Here is a 24,998-nt window from a genome sequence, read left to right as displayed (position 1 = left end):
CCAGTGTGAAGGCGTCAGTGAGATGGACCATTCCTGGCCACATTCACTTGTCCACGTGTTTGTGGTTAGGCTGTCCTTCCCACTAAATGCACTGGGGAGGGCACAGGTAATGTTTTGGTATGCGCGCTTGTGTATAAGGCGCACCGGGACAAATAGGGGCGGCTGGGGACCGTTTATGGACACCCGGCCACCCCCACGCGGCTGGGGACTGTGTGTGGGCACCCGGCTGCGGGGCGGCTGGGGACTGAGTATGGACACCCGGCTGCCCCCTGGCGGCTGGGGACCAAGCGTGGACACCCGGCCGCCGGGCGGCTGGGGACTGAGTATGAATACCAGGCTACCGACGCAGCCATGACGTGGTGGCCAGATTCCACCTCCACATGCCTAAAAGGCCCAATTTCAAGTGCAAGCAAGCTAGCAGTATGGTATTGCAGCCTGGGGGTGGGTGGGTGGCAGGCTGCATACTTGCGCTTGTATTGCAAGTTATGGGGGAGGTACAATTGAACACTGCCCTGGGACAAGGACTTGCACGGGGATAGTTGCAAGTCTGCATCTTCTGATGCGGCAAGGATCACTTCTGATGGGCACACTTTTAGGCAGTGACCTGGGTGTCAGAGATGCTTCCAGGGGTCTTCCCCATGCTGTTCCCATGTCTTTTTAGCACTGTATGCATGTGTCACACAGCACATGGCCAGATAAGGTTGTAAAATGTTAAAATGACATTTCCCGATGAATGCATTTGTCACGGTTGAAAGCAATACAAACGTGCAAAAATGCATAAAAAATGCTACTTGTGAACATAGCCCAAGGTGTGGAGGAGTATTTTTGTTTTTGGTTACTTATTTTACCTTATACACAAGTCTTTACCCTGGAAAGGATGTTCCTTAACCCCTTTCTGACCTGGTCAGTAATAGTACGCACCAGGTCGGGAAGGCCGGTTCAGCGGGGGCTCCGGCGGTGAGCCCGCACTGAAGCGAGCACATGTCAGCTGATTATTGGAATCGCAATCCACCCGCGGCTGTTAACATGTTAAATCTCTGACAGTGGCATTTAACTCGCGCTTCCGGGAGTCCTAAGCCCCGCCCATCAGTGACCCCGTCACGTGATCGCGGGTCACCAATGGGTGGGCATGACAACTCAGGGTCTGCAGCAGACGCCTGTGGTTGTCATGTCTCAATTGCTATGAGCGCCACCTAGTGGTCAGCGCTCATAGCAAGTGAGCATTTCTCCTGCATACAAGCGATCTGCTCATCGCTTGTATGCAGTAGAAGCAATCAGACGACTGCTGCTTCTAGTCTCCTCTGGAGACTATAGAAGCAAGCAGAAAGTGTAAAAAAAAGTTTTTAAAAAAGTAAAAAAAATAAAAAATATATAAAAGTTTAAGTCACCCCCCTTTCGCCCCATTCAAAATAAAATATATATATATAAAAAAAAAAACACATACACATATTTGGTATTGCTGCGTTCAGAATCGCCCGATCTATCAATATAAAAGAAGAATTAATACAATCAGTAAACGGCGTAACGAGAAAAAAATTTTAAACGCCAGAATTAAGTTTTTTTGGTTGCTACAACTTTGCAATAAAATGCAATAACGGGTGATCAAAACATCGGATCTACCCCAAAATGGTATCAATAAAAACATCAGCCTGGCACGCAAAAAATAAGCCCTCACCTGGCCCCAGATCCCGAAAAATGGAGAAGCTAAGGGTCTCGGAAAATGGCGTCATTTTTTTTTTATTTTTTAGCAAGCTTTGGATTTTTTTTCACCACTTAAATAAAAAAGAACCTATACATGTTTGGTGTCTATGAGCTCGTAACGACCTGGAAAATAATGATGGCAGGTCAGTTTTAGCAATCTGTGAACGTGGTAAAAAAAGGACCCAAAAAACAATTGTGGAATTGCATTTTTTTTGCAGTTTCACTGCACTTGGAATTTTTTTCCCATTTTCCAGCACACGATATGGTAAAACCAGTGATGGTGTTTAAAAGTACAACTCGTCCCACAAAAAATAAGCCCTCACATGGCCATATTGAACGAAAATTAAAAAAGTTCTGGCACTGGGAAGAAGGGGAGCAAAAAAGGAAAACACAAAAACAGAAAGACCCATGGTCGTTAAGGGGTTAACATATTTCACAGGAAAGCACTTTCACTTTCGTTTTTGAACATTTTATTGTGAGCCTGTAAAAGTGGCTTAATACCTCTGACCACGTTGTTGACAGCAGTGACCTGGGGGTCAGAAATGCTTCCAGGGGCGATCCCCATGCTGTCCCCATGTCATTTGAGCACTGTCACTAGAGATGAGCGGTGTTCGACTAGAACTGTTCGCCAATCTCAAATTCGAGCTGTTTTGGGCGGTGTTCGAGTTGTTCGACGAACCCGAACGATTTGCAAAAAATTCGGCTGTTCGAGGTTATGTTCGATAACTGTTCGTGCACCAAAAGCGTGTCCTGCATGTCTGGCGCTATTTAGAGCACCAATCATGCAGGGATTGTCTGCCACTCACTGTAATGCCACAGCCATGGTGGTTGTGGCATTACAGTGATTGCCCAAATCGATGGGAACAGTGCCAACAGTGAAACATGAAAAGCCGGCAAATCAGCAGCGGCATACACCTGTACCCGACAATTTAGAACCGAAAGAATAGAGCTTCACACATAGATTAGATAGATATAAACATGTCAGCCACATATATACGAAGTACAGTGAAAGTGCTGCTTACTGTACTTGTCATTTAGCGTAAAGGATTTATCAAAAAAAATAATAGTGTTTTCATGCACCGTCTCTTTAAAAAAGCCGGCCGGCAATTCAGCATCTGTACTCGACAATTTATAACAGACAGAATAGAGCTTCACACATAGATTAGATAGATAGAAACATGTCAGCCACATATATACGAAGTACAGTGACAGTGTTGCTTACTGTACTTGTCATTTAGCGTAAAGGATTTATCAAAAAAAATAATAGTGTTTTCATGCACCGTCTCTTTAAAAAAGCCGGCCGGCAATTCAGCAGCGGTACCCGACAATTTATAACAGACAGAATAGAGCTTCACACATAGATTAGATAGATAGAAACATGTCAGTCACATATATATGAAGTACAGTGATAGTGTTGGTTACTGTACTTGTCATTTAGTATTAAAATAAAGGATTTATTATTAAAAAAATTGGCGTGGGGTTCCCCTTAATTTTAGGCTCTAGCGGAGGTTAAGCAGACGGCTGGGGCAGATGTTTGAGACCTGGGAAGGGGGTAATACCCACGGAGCTTCCCAGGCTACTAATATCAGCCCCCAGCTGAATACATAGCCTTTACTAGCTATTAAAATGGGGAACCCACCAAAAAAAATGACGTGGGGTCCCCCCTAATTTAATAGCTAGCAAAGGCTAGGCAGACAGCTGGGGGCTGATATTAATAGCCCAGGAAGGGAGCCATGAATATTGGCCCCCTCCCAGGCTAGAAACACCAGCCGTCAGCCGCCCCAGAAATGGCGCATTCATAGGATGCGCCAATTCTGGCACTTAGCCTCGCTCTTCCACGCTGCCCTGGTGCGGTGGCAGGGGGTAATAGGGTTGGGGTTGATGTCAGCTTATAATGCCAGCTGACATCAAGCCCAGGTTAGTAATGGAGAGGCGTCTATAAGACACCCCCATTACTAACCCCATAGTCAAAGTTAAAAAAAACACAAACACCCAGAATAAAGTCCTTTAATTGAAATAAAGACACAATCCTTTATTGTTCTAAATTAAACCATACTTACCGTCACGCCCATTCCAGCTGAAGCCAACGATCTCCTGCAATAAAAGAAAAATAATAAAGCAACCTCATCCTTACCTTTCCATGGTTCCCACGACAGCTTCAGCTCTGCTACATCGAGATGACAGGCTGGACCGCAGCAGAACGCTGCCATCCAGCCTCTCATCCCGCAGACACTGAGAAGCGCAGGCTTGCTTGCGCTGCTCAGCGTCTCTCTGTGACGACATCCAGATGAGCCGAGTTCATGTCCAATGAACTCGGCTCACCTCATGCACGTCACTGACAGCGTGGGAAAATTCTCACGCTGAAGCGGTGAGTGCAGGAGAATTCTCCCACGCTGTCAGTGACGTGCATAAGGTGAGCTCATGTCCAATGAACTCAGCTCACCTCCTGCACGTCACTGACAGCGTGGGAGAATTCTCCTGCACTCAGCGCTTCAGTGTGAGAATTCTCCCACGCTGAAGCGCTGAGTGCAGGAGAATTTTCCCACGCTGTCAGTGACGTGCATGAGGTGAGCCGAGTTCATTGGACATTAACTCGGCTCATCTGGATGCCCTCACAGAGAGACACTGTGGAGCGCAAGCAAGCCTGCGCTTCTCAGTGTCTGCGGGAAGACAGGCTGGATGGCAGCGTTCTGCTGCGGTCCAGCCTGTCATCTCGATGTAGCAGAGCTGAAGCTGTCATGAGAACCATGGAAAGGTAAGGATGATGTTGCTTTATTATTTTTCTTTTATTTCAGGAGATCGTTGGCTTCAGCTGGAATGGGCGTGATGGTAAGTATGGTTTAATTTAGAACAATAAAGAATTGTGTGTTTATTTCAATTAAAGGACTTTTTTCTGGGTGTTGTGTTTTTTTTAAACACTTTACTAGAAATTCATGGTGGTCATGTCTAATATTGGAGTGACCCCATGAATTTCGGGCTTAGGGCCAGCTGATAATGCCAAGCTGGCCCTAACCCCTTTATTACCCAGTGAGCCACCGCATCAGGGCCCTGGATGAGTTGGGTACAGCGCCAGAAGATGGCGCTTCTATGAACGCGCCATTTTCCGGGGTGGCTGCGGACTGCAATTTGCAGCGGGGGTGGCCCAGAAAGCTTGGGCCTCCCTGCGCTGCGGATTCCAGCCCCCAGCTGCATAGTTGTACCTGGCTGGACACAAAAACAGGGCGAAGCCCCACGTCAATTTTCTTTAAATTATTTCATGAAATAATTAAGAAAAAAAGGGCTTCCCTATATTGTTGTGTCCGGCCAGGTACAAATAGGCAGCTGGTGGATGGGGGCAGCCCGTTCCTGCCTGCTGCACCTGACTGGACACAAATATAGTGCGAAGCCCCACGTCAATTTTTTTTAAATTATTTCATGAATTTCCTGAAATAATTTAAAAAAATTGAAGTGGGGCTTCGCACTATATTTGTGTCCAGCCAGGTACAGCAGGCAGGAACGGGCTGCCCCCAACCACCAGCTGCCTATTTGTACCTGGCCGGACACAACAATATAGGGAAGGCCTTTTTTTCTTAATTATTTCATGAATTTCATGAAATAATTTAAAAAAAAGTACGTGGGGCTTCGCCCTATTTTTGTGTCCAGCCAGGTACAACTAGGCAGCTGGGGGCTGGAATCTGCAGCGCAGGGAGGCCCAAGCTTTCTGGCCCCCCCCCCGCTACAAATTGCAGTCCGCAGCCACCCCGGAAAATGGCGCGTTCATAGAAGCGCCATCTTCTGGCGCTGTACCCAACTCATTCAGGGCCCTGGTGCGGTGGCTCACTGGGTAATAAAGGGGTTAGGGCCAGCTTGGTATTATCAGCTGGCCCCAAGCCCAAAATTCATCGGGTCACGCCAGTATTAGACATGACCGCCATGAATTTCTAGTAAAGTATTTAAAAAAAACACAACACCCAGAATAAAGTCCTTTAATTGAAATAAAGACACAATTCTTTATTGTTCTAAATTAAACCATACTTACCATCACACCCATTCCAGCTGAAGCCAACGATCTCCTGCAATAAAAGAAAAATAATAAACCAACCTCATCCTTACCTTTCCATGGTTCCCACGACAGCTTCAGCTCTGCTACATCGAGATGACTGGCTGGACCGCAGCAGAACGCTGCCATCCAGTCTGTCATCCCGCAGACACTGAGAAGCGCAGGCATGCTTGCGCTCCTCACTGTCTCGCTGTGACGGCATCCAGATGAGCCGAGGTCATGTCCAATGAACTCGGCTCACCTCATGCACGTCACTGACAGCGTGGGAAAATTCTCATGCTGAAGTGCTGAGTGCAGGAGAATTCTCCCACGCTGTCAGTGATGTGCATGAGGTGAGCTCATGTCCAATGAACTCAGCTCACCTCCTGCACGTCACTGACAGCGTGGGAAAATTCTCCTGCAATCAGCGCTTCAGCGTGAGAATTTTCCCACGCTGTCAGTGACGTGCTTGAGGTGAGCCGAGTTCATTGGACATGAACTCGGCTCATCTGGATGTCGTCACAGAGAGACGCTGAGCAGCGCAAGCAAGCCTGCGCTTCTCAGTGTCTGCGGGATGACAGGCTGGATGGCAGCGTTCTGCTGCGGTCCAGCCTGTCATCTCGATGTAGCAGAGCTGAAGCTGTCGTGGGAACCATGGAAAGGTAAGGATGAGGTTGCTTTATTATTTCTCTTTTATTGCAGGAGATCGTTGGCTTCAGCTGGAATGGGCGTGATGGTAAGTATGGTTTAATTTAGAACAATAAAGGATTGTGTCTTTATTTCAATTAAAGGACTTTATTCTGGGTGTTTGTGTTTTTTTTAACTTTGACTATGGGGTTAGTAATGGGGGTGTCTTATAGACGCCTCTCCATTACTAACCTGGGCTTGATGTCAGCTGGCATTATAAGCTGACATCAACCCCAACCCTATTACCCCCTGCCACCGCACCAGGGCAGCGTGGAAGAGCGAGGCTAAGTGCCAGAATTGGCGCATCCTATGAATGCGCCATTTCTGGGGCGGCTGACGGCTGGTGTTTCTAGCCTGGGAGGGGGCCAATATTCATGGCTCCCTTCCTGGGCTATTAATATCAGCCCCCAGCTGTCTGCCTAGCCTTTGCTAGCTATTAAATTAGGGGGGACCCCACGTCATTTTTTTTGGGGGGTCCCCCATTTTAATAGCTAGTAAAGGCTATGTATTCAGCTGGGGGCTGATATTAGTAGCCTGGGAAGCTCCGTGGGTATTACCCCCTTCCCAGGCTTCAAACATCTGCCCCAGCCGTCTGCTTAACCTCCGCTAGAGCCTAAAATTAAGGGGAACCCCACGCCAATTTTTTAATAATAAATCCTTTATTTTAATACTAAATGACAAGTACAGTAACCAACACTATCACTGTACTTCATATATATGTGACTGACATGTTTCTATCTATCTAATCTATGTGTGATGCTCTATCTTTCTGTTCTAAATTGTCGGGTACCGCTGCTGAATTGCCGGCCGGCTTTTTTAAAGAGACAGTGCATGAAAACACTATTATTTTTTTAAATAAATCCTTTACACTAAATGACAAGTATAGTAAGCAACACTATCACTGTACTTATTATATATGTGACTGACATGTTTCTATCTATCTAATCTATGTGTGAAGCTCTATTCTTTCTGTTCTAAATTGTCGGGTACAGATGCTGAATTGCCGGCCGGCTTTTTTAAAGAGACGGTGCATGAAAACACTAATATTTTTTTTAATAAATCCTTTACACTAAATGACAAGTGCAGTAACCAACACTGTCACTGTGCTTCTTATATGTGTGACTGACATGTTTCTATCTATCTAATCTATGTGTGATGCTCTATTCCTTCTTGTCTAAATTGTCGGGTACCGGTGTATGCCGCTGCTGAATTTGCCGGCCGGCTTTTTTAAAGAGAGTGTCTTCTGAGCAGTTTGTCAACTTTTGGACACCTTTGCAGGTGTTTTCTATGTGTTTCTATGTGTTTTTGTTTGCCTGCCATTGGTTTTAACGGTGTTCGACGGTGTTCTAAGGTGTTCGACGAACAGTTCGACGAACAGTTCCTCGAACATCCCGGTGTTCGACGAACCGAACCGAACCCGAACACTACGGGGGTGGCTCAACACTAACTGTCACTATCGTTTTGGGCACTTTTTAGGCTTTCTACAGACTGCCGGGGGAGCCGCCGCAAAAATGTTCGGGTCTCCCATAGACTAACATTGGGCTCGTTGCTCGGGTCGAGCACCCGAGTATCACAGTGAGCTCGGCCCGAGCTTCGAGCACCCGAGCATTTTAGTGCTGGCTCAGCACTAATCTTTACCCCTTCAGGGATCCTAAAAGGGCCGACAATCTCTCTCCCCATGATTCCAGCCCAAAACATTACTCCACCTCCTCCTTGTTAGCGCCGTAGCCGTGTTTGCATGGGGTGTCCATCAACCAGCCATCCTCTACTCCATCCATCTGGACCATCGAGATCATTTCATGCATGATAATGCCCCGTCTCATGCTGCACATAACACATCTGCATCTCTAGCTGGTATGGGCATAAAAGAGGACAAACTTATGGTGTGGCCCCCCATGCTCCCCTGACCTCAACCCCATTGAGAACCTCTGGATCATCATCAAAAGGAGTGTCTATGATGGCGGGAGGCAGTTCACATCTAAGCAACAGCTCTGGGAGGGTATTCTGTCCTCATGCAAAACAATTAAAGCAGAAACCATCCAAAACCTGACAAATTCAATGGACAAGAGAGTTCAGAAGCTCCTTTCGAACAAGGGGTCCTATGTGCAAATGTAACTTCACCTAGAATAAAGTTTTGAGTTGAAAACTGTTTGATTTCAGTTTGTAATAACCTGCTAATGCTTATAATTTCAAAAATGACCATTTTTTTGTTCTTTATTAAAATGAAAAGGTTGAAAACTCTGCTTTGCATAATAATTTGGAACATGCATTTTGAGTGCAGTTTGAGTTTTTTATTTTTTTGAAAAATATACTGTTATCATAGGCAGTTTGTACAAAAACCTTTCAATTGTACTCTAATAGTTATTTGACTGGAAAATTACAATGACTGCAATTCATATAGGTAATTTGGGAAAATCTGAGAAAATATTATTTGCATAATAATTTGGAACACAGTGTACAGGAGCTAACAGTCTCAGTGTTGCACAGTATGATCAGTGGGGGTTGGGTGCGGACACAGTAGGAGAAGCGAGGGGGGGAATGTATGAGGGGGTGGACGTAGACACAGTATGGTGAGTGGGGGGGATTGCTGCGGACACAGAATGAGGAGAATGGGTGCGAACGCAGTATTGGGAGTGAAGGGGGGGTGAATGCAGACACAGTATGGTGAGTGGGGGGATGGGTGCAGACCCAGTATGGGGAGTTGGGGGGATGTGTGAGGAGGCAGTATGGAGAGTGAGGGGGTAAATATATGAGGAGACAGTATGGTTAGCAGGGGGGATGTGAGAGGAGACAGTATGAGGAGGGAGTGGGAAAGGTGTGAGGATACTATTGAGGGGAATAGTGTTAGGAGACAGTATGGGTGGAGAAAAGTGTAAGTGGGCACAGAATAGAAACTGAGTAGTGTGGGAGGGTAGCATGGGGGGACAGTGTAAGTGCACAGCCAGGAGGGAGGTGACAGTATGCCAAGGAGGGGGAGTGTGATGAGGGGGCACAGTATAGAGACTGGGTCTTATAGGGGGGACCCAGTGTGAGGGCCCAGTATGGAAAGGAGGGGGCAGTGTGGAGGGCATGTACCATAAGAGGGACCATATGGGGGTCATATATTGTGCAGGGAATATAGTGAGGGGCAATTATTTATTCTGGGGCTCAGTGTAGGGCAGATATTTTTATTCAAGAGCATTATAATGACACTGCTATTTTTAAGAGTATCGTGTGGGGATGTGCTGCACAAGACCGGAGAAGATGGAAGTCTGTAGAGACAGGCGGTGGATGGGAAAAGTCATCATGGCGTCTGGACAAGATGAAGAAAAGAAAGAACGACTCCAATGAAAGACAGCGTCATCTACAAGGTACCTGGATGTAAACTTTTTTTGTAATACTGACTAATTCTAATATTTGTATTTATGTTAGGAGCATTAAGGGCATTGTCCAAGTTTGTGATGAGTCTGCAGTCATTCTATGTGACTGTAGACTTCTGAATTCTCACAGTGCGCACTGCACACTGTCAGGATTCTCTAGTGGCCACGATTTGTGTACATGCAGTCACGTGCCGACTAGACATGCATGGTCTCACTCAATGAAAATGAATTGAGCGAAATTGGACTCGTCTAGTCGGTATGTGGCCAGAAGTATAAAATTTGCATACTTATGCTCACATGACCATCCACTCTTGCCACCGGCAAGGGATAATCCTAAAAGTGTGCAATGCATGCGCTGTGAGAATTCCGAAGCATGCAGTCACATGGAAAGACAGCAGACTTTTATCTCAAACCTGGACAATCCTTTTCATTATAAAATGAAGCCCTGTTGTATGCCAATCCCAACAGCGTGTAATATACTCACTGTCAGGATTCAGCTCTGCTTGCTGGTTCCGGCAGTCCTCACGTGGACACTTCACTCATATGCAATTTTCATACTTTCGCTCACATGACAAGTTGCTTCTCTTTCTGCTTCTCTCAGTTTTTCACTGAACATTGAGAGAATTAGGGAGAAGAGCTAGTCGGCACGTGACTAATGCTATATTCACACATCATGGTTTTTTCAGCGTTTTTTGCTGCAGATTTATATGCAAATTTTCAGCTGCCTTTTGCAGTAACAGCAAAGTTTATGAGAAACCAGAATTTTCTGTTCACACATCATGTTTTTTTTTTTGCGTATTTTGTGCCTTGCAGCCTTTTTTGGAAAATAAAGCATGTCACTTCTTTCAGCGTGTTTCAGCATTTTTTCACCCATAGTAAATAATGGGTAGTGAAAAACGCTGAAAAAAACATGATGTGTGAACATAGCTATCAGGTTTTGCTGCGTTTTTTGTGGAAATAAGCAAGTACAACAGTACTTTTGTGATTTCACCATCTTGTCTTGGTCATTGAGATGGTAGTTTGTTAAAGAAGAGTTTAATTAAATTAGTGATGTGTACATTGTGTAAACATTGGCTGAACTACGTGTGAGATTGAACAATACCTGTGGCCCAGGGAGGTGTGAAATTGAATAATGCCTGTGCAACCCCATAGTGTGAAAGTATGCACTGGCAGTGCATTGAGTTTGTTAGTTAAACTATTCTTAAACAATTCACCTCCCCTACTGTTATGCCAAAACCAGAATGAGATTTCTTTTTTTCACTGAACTTTATGTACCTACATAAAAGAGACAAAGCATGAACAAGAGACACAATTCTGCAAAAAAAAAAAACACACCAAAAATGCACCAAAAAAACGCATCAAAAAACGCAACAAAACTTGAGTTTTTGATGCAGCTTCTTTCCTGCCAGAGATCAGGTTTTGCTGCAGATTTGTGACGCAAAAAAAACATGATATGTGAACATAGCCTAAGTGTGCAAATCTCATATATGCTTGGTGGGGGGCGCTAAACTGAACTCTTGCCCCAGGTGCCGGAAAACCTACATACACCTCTACCTTAGAGTTAAGAGTTTGGACCTTTGGTTGGATCTCCTTAACTGTGTCTAAGACGCTATTGTGGAGCACAATTTATGGATGAAACTGTCATTTTGAGATCAAAGATGGGGCACATTCTGAAATCATCACCTTGGACTCCATAGCAGTTTGCCTTTATATTTATATCAAGAGAAAGTTGTATGAAGCCAACCTGACCAGGACTCTTACTACTCTATTATCCTATAGCAAATGGCTTCATGAATAGTAATTATGCATCTAGATCCATACTTGAAGTTAATAATTGATATTAAGTGTGACTGTTCTTCACTTATCTTTGAAATTCAAGAACATTTCATACCACAATGGAGATCAACTAGCCCTAAGTAAGTAAGTAGAAGTTCAGATGTGGTTCTTTACTATCGTGGCGCTTCAGTTTGTGAAATCTCGGTAGAAGTGCCCTAGTATGGCCAAACCATGACCTCCTGTCCATGTTGTCTATGTACATGTGCATTTGAACAAATCCACACAATACTGAACAAACTTGGGGAAAAGTTTTTCGAAAAGTTGTGTTGAAGGGGTTTTCCGGTTTGCAAAGAGCCCTGTCCCCCAGGTGCAGTTAAACTGTGTCTGCTATTGTCTGCAACGCTACAGCTGATCAGTGAGATGAGTGATTTGTGCCGTTAACTTGGTCAGAACAGCTGAGCTCACTGATTGGCTGCAGTGCTGTCAACATGACGTCAGTTCTGCAGACAATAACAGACACTGGGAGCAGCGGTGGAGACTCAGCACTTGGCCTGGGAAGGGTGAGTAAAAACTGCAGTTAAGGGACATGGGTTTTCCAAAAGTGGAAAACCCCTATAAGCTGTAAAAACTTGACATGAGGGATAAAATTGTTAATCATACACCTAAATATAATGTTCATTAGTGATTCATACTGAATATACAGGCATGCAAAAAGGTAAAACCAGAGCCAGCGTCTGGACACAGTGTGCAAATAATGACCGGGACGCAAGATCTCATATTTTCTATAACAATATTGTATTTAATGGCACGTAAAATATACTCAATGCACAAGTAATTGCAACAAGGTATATGTACAAAGCTTGCAGCCGTCATCATTAGCGTCATATTTAAGCAATCACAACCTCTTCTTAAAAAAAAAAATAAATCATCATAGAAACCCCCCCGCAGAAGCATTGTCTGATGACTGGATAGTAAGTGATAGACCACAGCAATGCACCGCAGTGGCTTCCAGTTTATATGTAATTGCAGTGAATGGTCCGGCCTGGTTCGTAGTATTATAGACGGGCCCATTGGGGCCCCACATACATTGCAGTAGACTTACCCATTATATATGCGTCCAGTACTGTCATGACCCCCCATATATATTTATTGTATATATGTTATATAAAGAAGGTGGTCAATCACTGTATAAGGGACACCTATTGGACTTCTAAGAATAGATGATCTTTTTGGGCCAAGACAATATGCATATAATTGTAATAATTGCTCAAATGGTTTTTGCCTGTAAAAAAATAAAAAAAATGACATTGATCCAAGTCAGAAAGATTAAATACTTAGTTATAAGCTCCGAACTGTGTTCAGTGCTATAAGAAGGAATAGACAAGAGGGGAAGTGTCCCATTACAGTAATAAAGATGGGCCCCCCAACCTTGTGCTAGGTCATGCCAAACACCCTCATTCCAGGACAAGAGGGATCAGACCTGGTTCGCTCACCTTTCACCCAAGCCCTCAAAGGAGAGGTGGACTCCCCAGCCAATGGAGTTTCCATTATTCCCTATTTGATAACATTGCAGAGCCTGGGAAGAGAGACGTTGATGGCTACAACCCAAGCTTCTTCCTTCTCTCCAAAGGCTCCATAGTAGCTATAGGGGTCACTTGGTACTTGCCCTTGTGAAGTGACAAAAAGATTGTTTAATGAGACTTAATACATAGCTCAATGCCTCAGTCCATATATGCTTTATGTACAGCGCATGGTAAGAGAAGACGGATTTGCTCAATAGGGGAAGACGTTTTTGCACATCTGACAATTTACTAATGGTATACAAGGAATATCTAATAATGTGTAAGACACACGGATGTCGTCCGCTATCTTGTTCTTGGCTGGTGGCAGCCATGATATTTAGTCCTCTAGTGGCTGCCTCTTTAGATCCTGTCTTTGTGTTTGACGTTGGCCAACTTGACATTTTCTTGTTCTGTAGACGCTGGTGCAGGCTCAATATGGCAGCCAATCATTAGCTGGTAGACCATAACTCCAGCAACGGCTCCCAGTAAAGGTGAAACGATGGGGACCCACCACCACTGTCCGCCAACACTATGGGAACAAACAAATTGATTTTATTAATGTGTTGTATATAAAGGATACAACATGATAGGTTAATGTACAAAAGGTAATATACGAGAGTCCCCATTAGATGGTGTCCTGTGGTCCTTGACTCTACTACAGTCAATGTCACTGACCTGAGGTGGAAAGATTGCACTTTTTACAAGTTTTTATGGACTCTTGTCTGGGGGAAGTCTGCAGTCTGCAATCAGAGGATGTAGTCTGGAATCTGTATTTTGTGTTATGCGATATGGGCTTACTTTGTGATCTGGTCTGGAGGCTATATTAAGAGAGTCTGGTTTGAGGGTCTGCATTTTTGAGGGGACTACATTGTGTATTTAGCAGGATCTTGTCGGAAGTTGTTACATTTAGGTGGTCTAAGGTCTGTATTTATCGTAAAAGGTTTAGTTTGTTGTCTGTATTTTTGCCGATTTAGGATTCGGTATGAGGTATGTATTTTTTGGGCTTTTATTTTGCTTTTTGTTTCTACTTTCTTTCCTCCATGCTGTGGAGATTTGTGTACCATCTCCTTCCTGCTGCTATCTCTAACATTGAGAGAAGAGAGGGCAGAGCCGAGAGAGAGTCTTCAGGAGCAGGAACTCTGATGGATTTATATCTTTTTTTCCACAGCACTCAGCTAAAGAACTTAGAGATACTCCGAGGAAGCATATTGGCAGCAAATTGTTAATGAAGACCATTTAGAAAGTTGTTTAACTTTGCATTTAGTTAGCAAATGAAGAATAAAAAAATATTCTGTTCAAAGGTGAATATTAACTTTCCGCCTATTATTTTAGTTTTTTTTTTGTCTCGGAGAATTAGCTACAATTTTTATTATTTTGATAGAAAAAAAACCTTTAACACTTACGTAAAGACATCTGTGCCCCAGCCAGCCAAGGCGGTGAAGAGACGTGGTCCAAAGTCCCTAGCAGGGTTGACGGCATAACCAGAGTTGAAGCCCATAGACAATCCAATGACAAGAACAACAAATCCAACGGTGAAGGCCTCAAGCCCACGAGGGATCGGGTTGTTGTAGGGGTCAACAATAGCCAAGACACAGACAACCAGAGCTGCAGTGCCAATAAACTGAAAAAAATGAAAAGGTTTTTATAATATTAAATTAAAATATATTCGGAATCAATTTTCAGGAAAGTTTAAAAATTTGAAAAAATCAACCAATGGCAACCAATATGGTCACCATTATATCGCTACCCAAAATACTATTGACAATAGGACAAGCAGATGTAGGATCTGTAATGGTGGCACCACTAGTGATAGCCTAGCTTTTACAAAAATAATTTTTAATATATTGTTTCAAGAGAGTAGCTCAAGAGATTTTACTCGGGAGACATTCTCTTTAACCAGAGACATGGAGAGTCCAGAGTCTTTACAGTTTAATGAAAGTTTGCTGTCTCGAAGTTGAACAAAGGACTCATTGAAGCTGGAGCAGAGAAGAAGCATCTGGTGTGTTGTCAAGGTCAAATTTTTAAGACATGTGAGGTCTGATATTTAATTACGGAGACATGCTTCAAGGTCGTAGGAGGTCAAGAGATAGGACTGAGCAGGACTGGATCAGGTCGCTGAGAGCTACTCATCTGAGACACTTATGTGTACAGTACATATCAGATTGCAACAGGTAAAACAGGGCTTAAAGGTGAAGGGGTTGTCAAAAAAATAGCATACAGCATATCTCTTATTGACAGCATAGGTAACAAATAGATAATTATTGGGGTCTGACCATAGAGAACCCTTCTGATCCTTCATAGTTCCCGGGGTAAAGGAGTTGTAGTGAGCATGTGTGATGGTCGCACATGCTCACTAATGCTACTTTCAAAGGGTGGCTTTAGACCTCTGTTTCTCAAGATTGGTGGGGGTCTCAGCAGGCAGACCCCCAGTGACCATACCTTTATCATCTATCCTATGAACATCTATTAATTATATGAAAGCCCCTTTAAGGCTTCATTTCTTCATTACAGATTACATTTATAAGTAATCAACATAAACATTTTTTCTTGTAAATCCATTATGTCTTGAACTGATCCTGTCTTACATTATATATAAGTGTACACCAGAGCTGCATTCATGATTCTGCAAGAGTCAGAGCGAAAATCTACTAATCGTCTTCTCATTTATTGTCTGCACAGAGTTTACTATGGAGATTTTCAATTTGTGCCCAGTAACCAAACTAAAGCTAACTATCCTTCCCGGTTTTATAGCAACTGCGCTGAACAGGAACATGTCTGACAACAATCTGGCTAACTGTTTTTAATAATAAACAGAAGAATTATGAATGCAGCTCTGGAGTATAATACCAGCTTATACTTTCAAAAGTGTATTTTTTATATTGTATGAGAACCTTCAACTAATTTTGGTAAGTAAAAAATAGCATTAGTGGATGTTCTTGATGCTCTACCATTGACACCATAGTTAGGCTAATTGCGTGCATATATAACTTAAGCTAGGCATTGCACCTATATAGCGTCCCATGGGCAGGTGTCTGAACAGTCAGGCCGGGGTCCTGATCTGTCCTTATCTATATTGAGGATGGCTGACAAAAGGTAAAGTTTTAATACTAGAGACAGTATAGGACTGTTCCGACTGGGTTCACCTTGTCATGGTGGGATGGCTTTTACGCTTTTTTGGATCAAAAAAGTGATAACTAAGTGTCCTGTGTTATTTACATGTACTATAACTAAATACTTTTCTACTTTCTATAGGGTATATGATCATTTTTGTTTTTTCTTGGGTTTTGCTTGCGAAATTGCCACAGTGTGAACATGCTCCTATTCGTTGCATGTATACCAATTTATACTTTGGCTCATTTCTTTGGTTTTGCTATAAAACTTGATAGGACTGTTATGTGCGTTCTTTCGGTGTCAGTTCCAGCCATCAGACCATCTTCTTTCATGTCTCAATGACATGTCAAAGGAGGCAAATACTATTTAAAATATCTTATCCCTGTGCTGAGTTACCATTAGTCTTTCTGTGTTGGTGTCCCTATGACAACCCTTACTAGCCCTGCACTCAGTTCTGGACCTCTAAAGAACCAATCAGGTTCAGCTAATCTCTGAAAAGACAGACATTGTGTTACCTGATCAAAGAAGCCATTTAGCAGAGTGAGATGTTCCGTAGGGTAAGTGGCGAAAATACCGGCTGTGCCGTTTTCACCGATCACATAGAGATTGTCATTTGCAAAAGACCAGATGGCATCTGAAACATAGAAAAGTCAAAATGCTATCGAAAGATTGATAGGAAAATATAAAGCCAAACGCAAAGCAAAATCTGTACTATAGATATGAATGGAGCATTAAAGGGGTTGTCTAAGGTGGCGGTGGGGGGTGTTTAAAACAAAATGTACACATTAGTTTAAAAAAATAAATAAATGAAGCAATACTCATCTCACCAACCGGGTGCTGGATCTCACACAGATCTGTGCTCCCTGCTGTCAGAGGGACATGTGACCGCTGCAGCCAATCTGTATAATGCATTACCACTGTAACCAATGATTGGATGCAATGGTCATATGTCTCTGTCATGGGATGTCTTTGCTTCAGTAGGAAGTGGAGACCAGTAGAAGACCGAACAGAATTGGAACAGGAGATCAGTACACTAAATAAAAAATCTGAGCATATAGTAAAAATAATATTCCCCAGATAACCCCTGTAAGTCAGGACTGGCATACAATGCTACTGAAAATGTGTTGTATTTGTTGATTGGAACTGTTTTGTGGGCAAGCACATGCAATATGCAAGCTCCAATCAGATAGATGGGACAGTTGGAAACATTTCGGCCAAAAAATTTACCTTCTGTCAATATACCCTTAAAGGGGTTGTCCAGCCTTAGGCTATAAGTCTGCAGTCACTCTTTATGACTATAGACTTATGAATACTCACATCTCATGAACTGCACACTGTGAGGATTCTCCATAAGTGACAGGCACGTGACCGCAAATATGCAATTTGCATACATGCGGTCACATGCTGACTAGACGTCTGGGGCTTCGCTCAGAGCAATTGAATTGAACAAGACTGTATAAAGTCTTGCAAGAATATGGCCGCCCACTTTCAGCGCCGGCAGTGGAGAATCCTAACAGCGCATCGTGCAAGGAGTCACATAGAGCTACTGCAGACTTGTAACCTAAGGCAGGACAACCTCATTAATAGTTCCATTTTAAAAATGGTGAAGAACTGAAACACAAAGTATAAGTGAAAACTGCCATTATACAATCATTTATGCAGGACGGGGTGAGCAGGGGCGTAACGATCGTGATCACAGATGGTAGGACTATGACTTGTCCAGTGGGTCATCCAATGCACATTCAGATGAAATGTATTGCGGTGAAGAGACCCACTGGGTCCCTACTCTGTAATACACGCCACCGGCTAATCAGAGGCCGCTGCAGATATCAGTTTACCAGTGACAGGTTTCGCATGGCTGTAACGTCATGCGCTGCCCATACCGGCACCCCAAAGTCAGCTGCCGTCTCCTGAGCCGGCTACAGAAGAGGACCCCGTGCAGTGTGGGAGCTGGGGAAAATGAGTAGTATCATTTATTTCTTTTTAAAATGTGCTGAAGAAGAACAGAAGGGGACCAGCATGGGGGACATTATACCAGAATGGGGACATTATACCAGGATGGTGGACATTATACCAGGATAGGGGACATTATATCAGTATAGGGGACATTATACCAGGATGGAGGACATTATACCAGAATGGGGACATTATTCCTGCATGGGGGACATTATACTATAATTGGGACATTGTACCAGGATGGAGGACATTATACCAGAATGGGGGACATTATACCAGGATGAGTGACATTATCCCAGAATTCAGACATTATACCAGGATGGGGACATTATATCAGGATAGGGGACATTATACCATAATTCAGACATTATACCAGGATGGGGACATTATATCAGGATAGGGGACATTATACCAGAATTCAGACATTATACCTCGATGGGGACATTATACCAGGATGAGTGACATTATCCCAAAATTCAGACATTATACCAGCATGGGGACATTATACCAGGATGGGGGACATTATACCAGGAAGGGGCCCAGGATGAGGAAAAATGTTTTAGCATGGGGCCATGGATGGGGGAGATTATTCCAAGAAGGAGCCAGGTCGGGGGACATTATTAGATGGGGGGTGAACACGTATGTCTTTAAAGGATCTAGAATGCTACAAGGGCCCATACATCTGACCAACATGCATCGGGGCCCATAAGACTCTAGGCATTTTGTCTGGATTCTCACAGCAGTCTGGTAATTGGATGGGTTACCTGTATTTGTTTCCAGCTCCATAATTATATAATTGTTTCCAATATAAAAAGAGAATTCACACAACGACACTTAGTAACATTGTTGCCATTTGTATTTTAGTTCCTTGGTTAAGATCCAGCCATTTATAACAACCTGTTGCCGGTGGAACCTGTTTCTTTCAGGTTTATCATCCAATTGGGCCCCTAACAAAGAATGATCCGGCATGAAACTGTGAGCGCTGCGCCCAGATAATTGTCACTTCCTGCAATTTCCTAATGGCTTTTTCCTTTTTTTTACTTCTGAACCATGTATCACTCATGGGACAAGGATCAGCCTTGGGTGGAACCTGCTGTATTTGGCAGGGAAATTATAAGCTTAGAAGTGGGAATACCTGAACAAGCCGCTTATGATATATTTCATAGTTGTCATATTTGGGATAGAGAAGAGTGGAAATGTGTCTATTGTGCAGGAAAATAGTCCTTATAATCTTTAATCTTTTTTTTATGTAAAGTTGTAATGATATGTAATTACATCCTTCACGCCTTACAGAGATACGCTCATTATATAAACTTCTCCCGAATATGATGTGTATGGCGTCATGTGAATATTCTGGAAATATTTGCAGTTCATCTCTCAGTGTAAAGAGCTATGATATGGTGAGCAGCAAGTGAAATGTGAAAATGTGAATATTGTAGGGTCAAAATCTGATGCTAATTACTAATGGAACAACAAAGAGGGCATCATAAACAGCCTGCATCCACAGTGGAAACTCTGGGGAATTGCCATTTATGCAATTATACAAAGTGAGCTTACACTTATTTGTATAGACTTTACTTTCTACTTGTTTGGTGTGTTCCACTCCTCTAATTTTAGCAGATTTGTGTCCAATTTGTCCAATGAATGCATAAAATGAAAGCCTTTATAGATCCCATTGCTTTAAACGATTGGAAATTTGTTTTAGTGGTGTCACCCAGGTATCTGACGCATCACACCTCACCCATTAAAGTGAGTCTGTCAGCACAAAATGACTGTTCAAAGCAAGCATGGGTACTTGATGCCCCATGGCGTGGCCGAGCAGTTCAGTGCACCTGCTTGTTTTCCGTCTTCCTTCACCCTCCTCTTCCTTGATTGACAGCCAGAGGAAGGTGATGATAGATAAAAACAAGTAGGTGGGAACAGGGCCGTAACCATTGCTTTCACAAAGGGTCCAGGATGGGGGACATTAGTACAGGATGGGGGACATTAGACCAGGATAGGGACATTATTAGAGGAAGGGCCTAGGATGGGGACACTATTACAGGAAGGGCCTAGGATGGGGACATTATTATAGCAAGGGCCTAGGATGGGGACATTATTATAGAAAGGGCCTAGGATGGGGACATTATTATAGGCAGAGCATAGGATGAGGACATTATTATAGGATGAGCATAGAATGGGGACATTATTATAGGAAGAGCATAGGATGGGAACATTATTATAGGAAGTGCCTAGGATGGGGACATTACTATAAGAAAGGGCCCAGGATGAGGACATTATTATAGGAAACGCATAGGATGGGGACATTATTATTGGAAGAGCATAGGATGGGGACATTATTATAGGAAGAGCATAGGATGGGGACATTATTATAGGAAGGGCCTAGGATCTGAAATTATTATAGGAAAGGCCTGGGATGGGGACATTATTACAGGAAGGGCCTAGGATGGTGATATTATTATAGGAAGGGCCTAGGCTGGAGACATTATTATAGAAGAGCCTAGGATGGGGACATTATTATAGGGAGGGCCTAGGATCGGGACATTATTACATAGGGGCAAACACTCATGTCTTTATAGGATCTTGAATGCTGCAAGGGTCCATACATCTGACCAACATGCGGGGGCCCAAGTCCAAATTTTGCATCGGGTCTAGTTATGCCACCGGATGGAAAGGTATATGAAGATAATCAGCCACACCAAGGGGCATCAAACACCTGTACTTGGTTTGAACCATCATGTCGTGCTGACTGACTCCCTTTAGAATCAGTGTCAAGATAGTGTGCAGACACATGTGATTGCGTCTCCTTCTGGCTCATAGAGGGGGTCATCATGAGTGGCCCTTTATTGCCCTTAAAGGACATAGGAAAGGTGGGGGTTATAAATTATTCCAATTCATTCAATCAGTAGATCTATTTAGTCCACCTCTAGTCCCCCAGACTCGGCTCATCCGACCATGGAGACTGTTGCCTAATCTCATCCAATTCTTCCAAAACTGGTAATGATCTAACATTTATGTTCAACTCATCTCATAGATCCATTTTCCCCACCTTTTGGCTTTCCAGTTGACAAACTACAACTCCCAGCATGCCCTGATGATCTACATAATATTCTGCATTTGACTTACCAAAGTACAAGCCATAAACGATCCCGGCTCCGAGGAACGCTCCTAGAGTCTGTGCCAAGGTATACACAGGGAGCTTGATCCAAGGTTCTCTCGCCATTAAGCACAAGGCAAATGTTACGGCTGGATTCAAATGACCACCTGCAGAAGACAATGGGCATTGTAAAGCACAATGGAAAGAGGGCAAGGTCTGTGTTCTCTATGGAGAATGTAAATAGACAAGTTCATCTAGTAAGGAATAGGATCAATAGTGTTCCTTTCAACATCTGACTTCAGTCACCAAGTTCACAAGTGCACACATTTCACCTGCGAATTAAAGGCACAGAAACCAAAAATATCTTCTTAAAGGAGAGTTTCATCCAACATTAACATTTTCTCTATTGTTCAGATGCTTTATCCATTATTTTCCATATACATGAATAAATTTGAGGTTGCTACAGCCCCATCCTATATTAAAGAGGATGTCCAGGCCTGGGGCTCACTCTATTTGACTGCAAACTTGTGAATCCTCACTGTGTACACAGTACACACTGTCAGGATTCTTCGTTGCTGGGAGTGGGCGGTTGATTTGCATACTTCCGGCCACATTCCGACTAGTCGTGTCCGGCTTTGCTCAATTCACTTGTATTGAGAGAGGCCATGTACTTCTAGTCGGCATGTGACCACATATATATGCAAATCGCATATTTGTGGTCACATGCTCACCTTCTCCCAGCGCTGGCACCAGAGGATCCTGACAGTGTGCACACTGCGCTCTGTTAGGATTCACAAGTCTGCAGAAACATGTGAAGCATTTTAGTGCATCCGATTTGCAATGAGAATGTGAACTACTTCATTTACATTCTCATGACACACACTCAACACAAAACTGTTTTGATTATTGAACAACCTATTAGAGTATGTCCTCTTTACATCTTTTATATGGGGAAAAAAAAGTTTTTTGATAAAATATTTTCCTATCAATTGTTTGTGCATGTAAATTAATTTGTTGCCCGCTCTTTTTGTGAAGCACTGTATTTCATCCTTTTTAATTTTTTGACATAATAAAGTTTATTTTATGGTTGAATAATATACTCGTACAAATTTCCTTTTTTTTTGGAGATTAAGTCTCTGTGGAAAAAGAGTGCGTGTCATGTTAATATTGAGTTTACGACCAGAATTACCATATAGGATTCCATTGGTGGAACTTTGTCGTTAATATTCATTTACATTCTGCATGCGAAAAAATTAGTAGACGTGCAGCATTTTACTACTGTTTCACTATATCATAACGCCTCAACATTAAAGGATATAGACGCCTTCTGTGCCATTTTTTTTTTACTTAAATGTGTGTACTTTGGGCTAAAAAAACAAAAACTTTTTTTTTTGCATTAAAATGTTGCACCTTTTGGCTTTTACTAAGCTTCTTGTTTTCATGCATACTGCTGGCTGCAGAAATATTTGACCGAAAATCTGTCAGTGAGCTAGTTTTGGTGAGAGTTTGTAACTCTTTTTATCCATATTTTTCTGAATTCCTCTGTGCTGATTTATGAGTTCACTGATGCATTTACAGAAAAAGGTGGATAAAAGATTTATAAAGATAACATGGAAAAGAACCGCTAACTCACCACCGGGTACATGGATCACACGGTCTGTGTTTAATAGGAGGAAAACGAAAAAACATCCAGCCCGTATGATCCAATGAAATATGGAATGGCTTTTTTTTGGATATTCTACAGAAATAAGACACTTGTGTAGAAATTCATTTCTGATCACTTATAATCCTTCGTCATATAATAAAACTGGGGAAAAAAAGAGCCTTTAAATCCCAAACAGTGCAAAGTTTTAAATGGAACCTAATGTAAAAAATTATGTTTTTGCCCAAAATATATGTATTGAAAAAAAACAAATGTCCCTGAATGTGTCCATATCCTTTAAAGGGGTTTCCTGTTGTGAAGAAAGCCGAATCACTACTTACTGTATATTGATTATTTTTGCAATTTTCTTTCATTCTTTATAGCTAAGATGTCTGCTTACAGTCAATGAATAGGAATAATTTTAAGAGGCTAAAATTCTGTTGTTTTTCTTTTTTTTTTTTTAAAAAAAAAAGAGAAAAAATACTATAAGCAGCCACTGTGATAAAATAAAATAAAAAATTGTAAAATATAATAAATCATTTTTTAAAATGCTGCTGCTCCGATCGACACCCTGGGACTCTCCAATGATATATGTTTTCTTTGCTGCAGCGGTGTTATGCCGCACATCCATGTGACTGCTGCAGCCAATCACTGGCCTTGCTACATTAGTCATGGCTGCTGGACAAGTAAACATCGCTAACCATAGTGTTAGGGTGTAACCAGATGGGATTCAAAGGGTTAAATATGGTTGTTATTTTTATTTTCTACTAATCACTTTTCCTACTATTAGAACAAGTTTTTTAAAATCCTGGCCATCCCCTTTAAGGGCTTGTTCATACTCTGCTTTTTTTCCACGCATTTTTCAAGAGTAAAAAAACTCTGCATTTTACAATGCCAGCAAAGTAAATGAGACATCTGAAATCCCATGCATACGTTGCTTATTTTTTTTCTTGCAGATTTGAACCAGCAAAGCATTTTTTCACATCTGCAGCTTGTCAATTCCTTCACCATTTTTGCAGCGTTTTTCACCCATCTTGAATGGAGAAAAAACAGCTAGTAAAAAATGTACAGAAAAACGCATGAAAGATGTGCAGATTTTACACAGAGTTTTTCCAACCAACACTCGTTTTTGGTGCAGAAAAAAGCTGCTGCAAATACTCAACATGTGCACATACCCAAAGCTACGCTCACATGAAGTTTTTTTTTTCCGCAGCCAAAATCCATTCTCTTGGCAGTAAAAATGCTGGAATTTTTTTTTTTTTACACTTTTTTATTTTGCAGCATTTTTTGAGTGCAGATTACTTGTGTACTTTATCTGCAGTATATCTTTAATAAAGTTAGTCTTATTCACCAAAGCACATTTTTTGCCATTTTTTTGTTGTTGCAGTTTTTCATTGCTTTCTATAAGTGAAAAATGTTACAAAAACGCTGAAAAATTGAGGTGCTGCAGATTTAAAAAATGCTGCAATTTTCAAATACAGTCAGGTGGGGGGGGGAAGTGCGTGCAGGAGATTTCTGAGAGCAGCTTCTTATGTGCATAAAAAAATTCTGCAAATAAAACAAAAAACGCTGCGTCTGAACATAGCTTAATACTTTGCATAGCTGAGCGTTCGTTACAATGTATCCAGTGTAGATGAGCTCCTGTGATCTGTGAACTCCTAAGACTCAATTGATACATGGTAACAAATTATCAGGACATGTGTCATGTGCACAAAGAGGTTTCCTTTGAGTTGATACAATTGTAGCAAACCCTCAGCTCTATGGTCAGGAAAGATTCTGAACGTCTGGATGTTTCCAGTCACTGACAGTAAGCAGAGATATTGAAAGTGGTAATAAACCAGCCATTACATTGTACAAACTGAAAAAAGGAGGAATCCATCATAGTGCGATGTGATAAAGGATGATACCGAAGAGGGTTCAGTGTCAGGAATATCACACGTAGCTCGTACATACCTGAGACTTGTCCAGCGATGAGGATACCAAGCATGACAGCAAATCCAAAAGCCAGATTGACAGTCAAGAATTGCCCATGGGAACCTTTACTGAGGACGACCTGCGCCACCGAGCCGCAGCCGAACATCTGCAGAAC

At 42.5% G+C, this 24,998-nt stretch overlaps 1 protein-coding gene across 1 annotated transcript in view; it reads right to left on the bottom strand.

Annotated features, from left to right (window-relative positions):
• Positions 1 to 12,314: 12,314 nt before the first annotated feature.
• Positions 12,315 to 24,998, bottom strand: part of AQP3 (aquaporin 3 (Gill blood group)) — a 73,495-nt gene continuing 60,811 nt past the window's right edge. Inside the window, exons 2-6 of the mRNA XM_073680423.1 lie at positions 24,863 to 24,989; positions 21,297 to 21,434; positions 16,730 to 16,848; positions 14,507 to 14,724; positions 12,315 to 13,632 (exon numbers count right to left, since the gene is read on the bottom strand). Of these exons, the coding sequence (XP_073536524.1) occupies positions 13,464 to 13,632; positions 14,507 to 14,724; positions 16,730 to 16,848; positions 21,297 to 21,434; positions 24,863 to 24,989 (771 nt within the window). The 3' untranslated portion in view covers positions 12,315 to 13,463. The remainder of the gene's footprint in view (positions 13,633 to 14,506; positions 14,725 to 16,729; positions 16,849 to 21,296; positions 21,435 to 24,862; positions 24,990 to 24,998) is intronic.

The sequence above is a fragment of the Phyllobates terribilis genome, unplaced genomic scaffold (assembly GCF_046119375.1).
Source record: "Phyllobates terribilis strain yellow unplaced genomic scaffold, ASM4611937v1 Scaffold_1__5_contigs__length_1240528914, whole genome shotgun sequence".
NCBI classification, from domain to species: Eukaryota; Metazoa; Chordata; class Amphibia; order Anura; family Dendrobatidae; genus Phyllobates; species Phyllobates terribilis.
The sequence above is the reverse complement of the archived record's forward strand: the minus strand, read 5'-3'. Positions and strand labels throughout refer to the sequence as shown.